Source organism: Etheostoma spectabile, chromosome 21 (genome assembly GCF_008692095.1).
Source record: "Etheostoma spectabile isolate EspeVRDwgs_2016 chromosome 21, UIUC_Espe_1.0, whole genome shotgun sequence".
Taxonomy (NCBI): domain Eukaryota; kingdom Metazoa; phylum Chordata; class Actinopteri; order Perciformes; family Percidae; genus Etheostoma; species Etheostoma spectabile.
Genome location: NC_045753.1, coordinates 15,693,139 through 15,702,021, shown reverse-complemented (window position 1 = coordinate 15,702,021; position 8,883 = coordinate 15,693,139). Strand labels below are relative to the sequence as shown.

The following is an 8,883-nucleotide window of genomic DNA, read 5'->3' as shown; positions in this document are numbered from 1 at the left end:
CAGACTTGCCTCCGAGGAGGAATTTAAAAGTTTTGTAACTTCAGACATCATGCTTCAATGGTAACACCACATATCCTTTTTAAAAATTAAAAAGGTTTCATTGAAGACAAGAACATCAATTATTTCCATTCACTTATTACCAGCGGAATATTTAAAATAAACCACTCATTTTCTGCCATTTTTCTGTACAAAATGCCAGTGTAGCCTCATAGAAGCACACTACACACAGTATCTGTACGGTATACTGTATTTCTACAGTAAATCCCTGCAATAAAAAGAAAAAAAACACATTTTAGAGTGACTTTTTGACATGACGATTGTCAGTTTGAGGGTTGTCTGTGTATTGTGGAAGTGTTGGTTGTAGTTTAGAAGGACAAGATGGTTCTCTGGATGATGTCGACGCATTCGTGCATCTCATGCTCTTTAATGACGAGGGGAGGGGCCAAGCGGATGATGTCACCATGGGTGGGCTTAGCCAGCAGTCCATTGTCGCGAAGGCGTAAGCACACTTCCCAGGCGTTATAGTCTGTAGGGATTGGTAAATATAGGTTGGATTAAGTAACTGCAAGGTGCAAATACAGTTTGTCATTTGTAAATTTTAGAAAATTCCACTCAAAAAAGTACAAATCATTATTTATCAATACTTGACATTTCACTTTTAATTTGTTAATTAGAACCAGTCCGTCGTAAAGATGAATAGCACAAATACTTATGTTAGACTAGGCCCCTGGAAAATGTTGTTCCAGTCACTGTAAATGAACCAATTCTGCTTCCAAAAATGCCATTTGATACCAAATTAAGAACCAGTGTGTAAGATTTATTGGCAGAAATGAATACTCAATTATATTTCCATTAGTGTAATCGCCTGAAACTAAGAATCCTTGTGTTTTTGTTAGTTCCTTAGGATGAGCCCTACATATCTACATCTCCACGGAGCTGACACGTTTCTACAGCAACCCAAAACAGACAAACCAAACATCGGCTCTAGAGAGGCTCTTTTTTTGCAATTTTTACGTTTTCAGAAGGACACCCGTAGGTTCTACTAAATGCTTGAAAAGGGAGGTGTGAGAGGAGGGGTATTCAGTTGGTTGCAATCTGCAACTGCACCGCTAGATGCCACTAAATTCTACACACTGCTCCTTTAACGGTCTGAAGTCATTTTAAGACCACAAATGTAGATTATGTAATTAAGAGCAGATTTACTTTTTCAAATGTGAGCTTGGATTTATTTTGTACCCTGAGGAGAATGCACTTAGGAAAAATTAAACATTGACCGGATCTTATATGATGTACCGTGGTGCTCATAAGTTTATAAACACATGCTAAAGTTGACTAAAAAGAGGAAAAGAATGAAAGACTATTAGCTAGGATTGTTTCTACTTTAGTTACCAAATAGTTATCACCAACATAAGCGCTGCAGGTTTTGAAATGGTTGACTGTACCTTTGGTCTCCTTGATGATGACTGCGTTTAGGAGGCCTTTCCCCCTGACTGTTGTCACAATGTCTTTGGGAAGTTTTCTCAGCTCACGCCGCAGCAGCTCTCCCATCCTTTGAGCGTTCTCTGCGAGCTTCTCCTCCTCAAGCACCTGCAAATCAATGTGACATGCATATTTTACTTCTGATGTAAAATTGACACGCCAAACTGTACAACAAAATTCTTTTAACTTGATGGTATGTTGTATTTCACAATGGAAGTTTTCTTCAATCAAAACAAGAAGTAAGGAGTTGTTAAAAAGGTAGACTGTTAGGGCTGGGCACCGAACAAAATATGCCAATCCTATGAGTACTGAAAAACTATTTAGTAATCGCAAGCTTACAGACAGACAGACACACCTGGAGCAAACTATGTCGTCTCTGCAGTTTTGTTGAAGTCACAGCAATGTCAATAAAGTGGTTTCAAGTGTAGTCAGTTTTTTAAAACTTCACGTAGACAGCGGTATGATATTAATGGCGAGGAGAAAACGATCGCGGTGGTGTTGACGCTACACTTTCTATGAGACAAGCAGCTACAACAGTGGTTTCTGTGCCCTGATGACTGACTGACAGGCTGAGGTTGTAAGGCAAGGCAACTTTATTTCTACAGCACCTTTCAGCAACAAGGCAATTCCATTACTTTCCTTTGCACTTAAGTCAGTTCTCCAGTACGGTAGTACAACGTGGACAACAGGGCAGTCACCAAGTTTATTGTTAAAGGTTTGTTTCATTATGCAGTTGGCACTAAAAAGTCTTTGTTGTTTACATTCCTTCGCATTTTAGTTTATTCAATAATAGCCTGTACGCAATGTTCATGTTGTGGAAAAAAGGTTTCTCTTTTTTTTTTTTTTTGTTAATTTTGGCCCACGTTGGGATTGATTCCAATCCTGAGTATCTGACTAGTACACCCCTATCCAAAAGCACAAACAGTGTCATTTATGTTACTGAGTGAGCAGTGTTACCACTTTTTTATTTTATTTTGAAAACTGTTTTGATTCACAATGGTGAAACAAGATGGAAAATAAAAGTTGGGTTTAATGTATTTTTGTTGATGGATGGATTTTTACACATATGGTATCGAAAAAAGTATCGTTAAGGAATTGTCATCGAAACTCAGGTATCGAAATTGGCACCGGATTGAAAGATTTTGAATGATGCCCAGCCTTATAGACAGTAGGGCTGAGTGATAAATTGTTTTCAAATCAAAATTTGGAAGAATGCGATTAGCTAATTGTGAATACCACGATTAATGGAATGTGAAATATTTAGTTGAATGTTTAACATTTTTTATTCCCCTTTTCATTATTATATGTACAGTTTTTTTCATAAGATAAATGCTGGAATAATGGAGCTAAACTCAAAATCGCAATCGTTCAGCCCTAGTAGACAGACACGGAAACTAGAAGTAAAATGCATTTTAACACTGACCTGAAGTGCAGCAATAGCGACCTGACAGGCCAAGGGGTTACCTCCATATGTGGACCCGTGTTCTCCCGGCTTGATAGTAAGCATTATCTCATCATCACACAGCACAGCAGAAACCTGAGGCACACAAACACAGATCAATTAAAGCAAAAGGTAAATGTTACACAACTACCAGGATCTGTACTCCTGTCCAACAGAACTGGACTCAAAAAGTCCATAAAGGGGAAGTCTTTTTCTGGCAAAACAAAATCTAATCTTGCTAATGTGATGAAGTGTGACTGAACAAAAAAAGCTTACAGGGTAAACTCCTCCAGAAAGCGCTTTACCCAGAACCACGAGATCTGGGCGGACTTCCTCGTGGTCAACAGCCAGGCGCCGGCCGGTCCTTGCCAAGCCTGTCTGCACCTCATCGGCAATCCACAACACCTGGACCGAGCACAGAGGACTTTCATTAGCAGTATTCTCAAAGCCCTGCTGCAGTCGTCACCACAGCCCTAGGGGTGTGTGTGACCTGTAGACTCATATTTAAAATGTGATGCAAATTATGTAGCCATATTATTCCCTAAGCCATTTTAGGCGAGTCTTTGTACATTTCACAATCCCTGAATGTGTTGTGCAAAGTTACAGTGTGTGTGTTTGATGTAAACATAGGAACTCTCAAGATCAATCGGGGAATAAATTCATAAAATTTCTAAAAAGTACAATAATTCTACAACATTTGAAAATGTGTACTGCTCTCGGTGAAAATAGCCTGGGTAAGTAAGTTGTTGAAAAAATAAATCTTCCACACAAAAATACCTGAACAAGACTTGGCCACATGTTGGATTAAATGACTTACAGCGGCTATACTAACATTAGCTAAACTGAATATACCTGTCTGTCTTCTTGGGCATGACGTAACATTGCTGCTCTCCACTTGACTTAAACCCCTGACTCTCCTTGTGAAGAATAGAGCATCTGAAATGCCATTTATACAAGAAAACTTGTATAAATGGCTAAAAATGAATCCCAGACTGCAGTTTGTCCTAAATTAATTTGGCATCGGGAAAGGACACTGTAAAAGCTGCTGTGTTTGTGTGTAATATGTTTTGCACTGCTTAACAGAAACATCATAACATGTTCTATTTTGGCAAAACAGCACTTAAAGCCACTCATCCACATACCGGGAAGTATGGCGTTACCAGAACGCGCTGTGGTATTAAGGGATAGCAGTTTTAAATACAATTTGGTTTCTCTCCACGCCCAAATGCCTGCTGGCTATTTGATGTCAACATTCATAAGCACTTGGAGTGATATTTCTTTAACGGCAACAGATAAGCGTGGGGCATAGTTATTGAAGCAATTTAGAGGAAACGATGGGAAATATACTGTAATTCGGTGCGTTTTTATTACTAACAAATCAGACCGTAGTTCAATTTGACGGTCTGTGTTTTCACGCAGTCCAGACATCCACACCTACAGCGAGTTAAAGCTCAGTCCTGCTCGTCTGTATGTTTTTCAAGACTCACGTTGTATTTGGTGCAAAGTTGTCTGACTTTAGTCAGGTAGCCTTGGTCTGGCACCACCACCCCAGCCTCTCCCTGGATGGGCTCCATCATGAAAGCAGCAACATTTGGGTCTTGAAAAGCTTTCTGGAGAGAGGAAGAAAAAAAAAACAGACTAGATAACCCTGTCAATGAATACACGCCACGTTAGTCAATCATTAGATTCTTTCGTTTACACAGAACTGCTACTGCAGCCTGTAATCCAGTCCTATATAGATGATATGGTGATAGTCAAGTCAGCTAGTTTTGGAGAATGCGTGGAGTTACAAAGAGCTGTAGCCCACCCCTCATCTCTGCTTGAGTCTCAAGGCTAGGTTAGCAGCTACTAGCATAACACACACAAATCTCAAACCCAAACTGTTCCAAGCCAAGTCTCATTGTGGGCAATGGAGGCGGCAGGTTTTTAACAAGGAAAAAGAATGCATGGAATAAAAAATAAATAACCTATCCGTTTCTGCGGCACCTATTTTGATCAATTTCTTAAAAACTATTCATTGTGAGTGAAATGTTAAATTGGTCAAGAAAATGTCAAAATAAGAAATGTTAAGCTACAAGGCAAAACAAAGGGCAAATATGTGCCTTCATTGGAAAGACAAATGCCAAAGCAGTAGCCTCCATGATTGATGACTAAATCACATGCTTGATGATTAAATCAAATGGTGCTTTCAGTGCAGGTAAGTTAGTTAGTTAGTTAGGTTGTTGCATAAAAAGTCCAGAGTCTAGTGTGCAATGACTGAAACCTAGTCTTCTTCCTATTATGTGGACATTTTACAAAGCCTTTGACAGCGGTTTTGGACCAAATAAGAAACCTTTCCACACAGCATCTGTTTGTAACGGCATAAAACTCACACAGGTCAACACATTGTAGGGTGTCTCAAGACTGAAACAAATCACACACATATATATGCACACTCTACTATAGATCTTGATGCTAGAATCAAAATATGTACCTCCAGTGAAGGAATGTCATTGTATGGGACAAGCTCAAAGCCCGGCATGTAGGGACCGAAACCTTCATAACTACTGGGGTCATTTGAGCTGGAGATGGCCGTCATGGTGCGACCCCAGAAGTTCCCATCTAAAAACAAGAATGAGTTTTGAGTCATAAATTTGTAACATCTGGACATAAAATCTAAATTTTTATCATGAGTTAAGTGCATTATGCTTTAAATGTGTTAGCACTCTAATTAACTTTGCTAAATCCCTGTGCAAGCAAAACAAGTTTATGAAATTTACTCATGAAGAAACATTTTTAACAGCTTGCACTCCCTGACAATGATCGAGAAAAACAAAACTAAAAAGCTACACATGATTTTGGTGCAAATGTTTTTACAAAAAGGAACTAGTTAAGGTGAAAAATAGGACAAACTCCATAACTGTGACAGTCTTTTGCGACATAAGATTGTGACTTACTTGCAAAAATGATTTTGGCCTGGTTTTTGGGAACCCCCTTTACATTGTAAGCCCACTTGCGGGCAAGTTTGCAGGCTGTCTCACCACCTTCAACACCTTGTTTGTACCAAAAGAAAGACATGTCAACAAATGTACTCGAAAGAACCTCTGAAGGTAATTCCTACAATTAGCATTGGGCGTTTACCTGTATTCATGGGTAGGACCTTGTCATAGCCAAACAAGCTGGTTATGTACTCTGCATAGGCTCCCAGCACATTGTTGTAGAATGCTCTGGAAGTCAGGGCAAGCTTGGAGGCCTGGGCGTTGAGCGCAGCTACGATCTTTGGGTGGCAGTGGCCCTGGTTTACAGCACTGTATGCACTCAGGAAGTCGTAATATCGGTTGCCATCCACATCCCACACGTTGACGCCTGGAGTAAAGAAAAAGAGTTATTAGCATGTGTCTGTGATGATTCATAAGCGTTTTGTAACATGTTGAGGTTACAGGCATTCCCGTGCAATCCGTTAACTGTAATCGAACTATCAAGCAAAACAGTGCTGCTGTGCAATCTGTTATCAAACTAGTATGTTTAGCGGTGATATGAAACTGAACTCACCCTCCCCTCTCTCCAAGGCCACAGGCAGAGGGTGGTAGTTATGCGCTCCATACTTGTCCTCGCGCACATAGATTTCCTCTGAGGTGAGCTGGCGGTCAGACTTGAGTTTGGTTGCGGCGGTGGAGGCGGGACGTATGCCAGTGTGAACAGTGCGACTAAGAACAGGGGCAGCGCGGCTCAGGTTGCGGCTGAGCTGGAGAATCATTCCCTTCTTTGTTGTATGCTGCTACGTCTACATGATAGCACAAAAAAAAAAAACACACACAATTCAGTTTGTATTAGTGCTGAAATTATGATAGATAGGGTTTCTTTCTTCCAAGTAGTAAGAAATATTTAACATAACTGTTACAAGTAGTTAATAACTTCTCAATACAAAGAACCTAACAAGGCAAATTAGCTTTTAAGAGTTGAGTTATTTATACTTTTCTGTATAGGTTCTAGTGCTGCAAAAAAAAAAAGATTAATGAATTAGTTGATTAATTGGCAAATTTAGATAATGGCCTAATTTATATTGCATTTTTTGCATGACAAATGCAACATTTGCTGGTATTTTACTGGAAGATGCTGTGAAACTGTAAAACAAACAGTATTAGATGAATAAACAATTACAGAACAACACACACACACACACACACACATTCCATAGAGCACACAGGCTTTGCAGGTCTGCTGAACAACGCTTCTCTTTCACATTCAACACAATAGAGGAGCAGACTTTTTATAGGTGGGGTTAACAAAAGCTAATCCCACAGCAGCATGACAACTCAACTGTGATGTTTCAGACTTCACTATTTGGTTGTATTCAAAGTAGACTTAATTGAAATGTCCCGTTACTGTTACCTAGTAAAGTAACATGCACTACTTATCTCAGTGCTGACTATTTATAGAATGCATTTGCTACTTTTAAATGTATAAATATTTATAACTAAGACATAACTATGTTGTGGTACTGGTTTTGAGATGACTCACACCATTTTCCTAGTGCTTTTGGCATTTAGGTTAGGCTGGATTGTAGAGCTGGAGTCAGGTTTAAATTTTAAGCTAAACCTACTGTTGTAGTACGACCAATGTTACGTAACTACAACAAGGATACTAAATATTACCTAAGGCAGGGGTGTCAAACATACGTCCTGTGGGCCAGAACCGGCCCACCAAAGGGTCCAATCAGGCCCGACGGATGACTTTTCAAATTGTGAAAATTTTAAAGTATTTAAAGTAATTAATTCCAAATTTATGACTTTAATCTCAGAATGTTATTTTTTCGTAAATTTATATTTTAAAATTTTTTAAATTCTGAGTTTTTTCTTGGAATATAATCTATATCCATGTCTATAGTGTCTGTAACATTATTATTCTTTCCTACAATGGCTTTAGAACGCTGTCGTAGCAGAAGCAACTTGCGTTTGGCAACATGTTGACAAACTATGTGGCAGATATAAAGTTTCTGACCTATCTGGAGATGTTTACTGGTCTGGCCCACAGATTAAATAAGGGGTATGTGGCCCATTAACTGAAATAAATTTGACACCCTCAGTTTTTTTTTTTTTTGGTGTAAAAAAAGTCCCAATTCACCATTTGCAAAAATGATAGTTAAATGTGGGAAAATGCTGAATAGAAAAAGTGATGAAATATCAAGTAACGTCACCTAGCTCTGGATAATTAATAACCTTGAACAGTGACTCAATACACTAAGCAAACACACAGCACCTGGACTGGACCACATCAACGAGGACAGTGGACTCGTGACACTGATGTCACAGGGACCCGTTAAACCCGCTCGAGAGATGATAGGTTGATGGGGAGCTGCCTGCACGACACACCCACCATATTACAGTACAACGAGAGCTAAATAAAGAACACAAGTATTAATGGTCGGTCTAAAACGGTCTAATAGTTTTTAAGCAGCTCTACCGAAATATTGGGTATTGAACAATACTGTAACAAAGCACAGCCTAAAACTATTTAAAACGATAAAGTAAAACAGGACACTTTCGACATAAATAAATGAATGTTTCTTCTCGCCCAAAGACTGTACGATCGATGCTAGCCAGACACAGGTGGTCGGCTACCTTTTGGTTAGTACTGGCTGGCTAGCTAAAATTATATTCTTCTTGCTGCCGGTTCCTTTAAACCGTCACTAAATTACCAAGCACGCGTTTACGTACAGGACAGTGTAGACCTGAAAGGAAGTGAGACAGTACCACAAAAAAAGTGAAGCGAAGATATTATCCTCTTGAATCGCGAGTGATGCTTCTTGTGCTGCCTGTCCGAGGGTTGAAGCAGAAGGTTCCGCTGCGGCGTGTTACGTGACTCTCTGGCGGGGGCAGAGCATAGCGGTGCGCTTTCATACGTGGCTGCGTCAGAGGACACGCCTCCATGTTGCAACTTTTTCCAATGATTGCGTCGGTTATTCAACCAAAATCAGCCTTAAA

At 39.6% G+C, this 8,883-nt stretch overlaps 1 protein-coding gene across 4 annotated transcripts in view; it reads right to left on the bottom strand.

Annotated features, from left to right (window-relative positions):
• Nucleotides 1-315: 315 nt before the first annotated feature.
• The window catches only part of oat (ornithine aminotransferase), an 8,587-nt gene continuing 19 nt past the window's right edge, over nucleotides 316-8,883 (bottom strand). Inside the window, exons 1-11 of one of the 4 annotated variants that reach the window (XM_032501427.1) lie at nucleotides 8,653-8,787; nucleotides 8,159-8,296; nucleotides 6,452-6,683; nucleotides 6,041-6,265; nucleotides 5,857-5,952; nucleotides 5,394-5,521; nucleotides 4,408-4,530; nucleotides 3,197-3,325; nucleotides 2,903-3,016; nucleotides 1,443-1,587; nucleotides 316-526 (exon numbers count right to left, since the gene is read on the bottom strand). In XM_032501427.1, coding sequence (XP_032357318.1) covers nucleotides 366-526; nucleotides 1,443-1,587; nucleotides 2,903-3,016; nucleotides 3,197-3,325; nucleotides 4,408-4,530; nucleotides 5,394-5,521; nucleotides 5,857-5,952; nucleotides 6,041-6,265; nucleotides 6,452-6,656 — 1,326 coding nt within the window. In that variant the 5' untranslated portion in view covers nucleotides 6,657-6,683; nucleotides 8,159-8,296; nucleotides 8,653-8,787 and the 3' untranslated portion in view covers nucleotides 316-365. Of the gene's footprint in view, nucleotides 527-1,203; nucleotides 1,294-1,346; nucleotides 1,588-2,902; nucleotides 3,017-3,196; nucleotides 3,326-4,407; nucleotides 4,531-5,393; nucleotides 5,522-5,856; nucleotides 5,953-6,040; nucleotides 6,266-6,451; nucleotides 6,684-8,158; nucleotides 8,297-8,652 lie in introns of those variants that run through there. The other 3 variants (XM_032501426.1, XM_032501428.1, XM_032501429.1) reach the window with 3 other exon arrangements.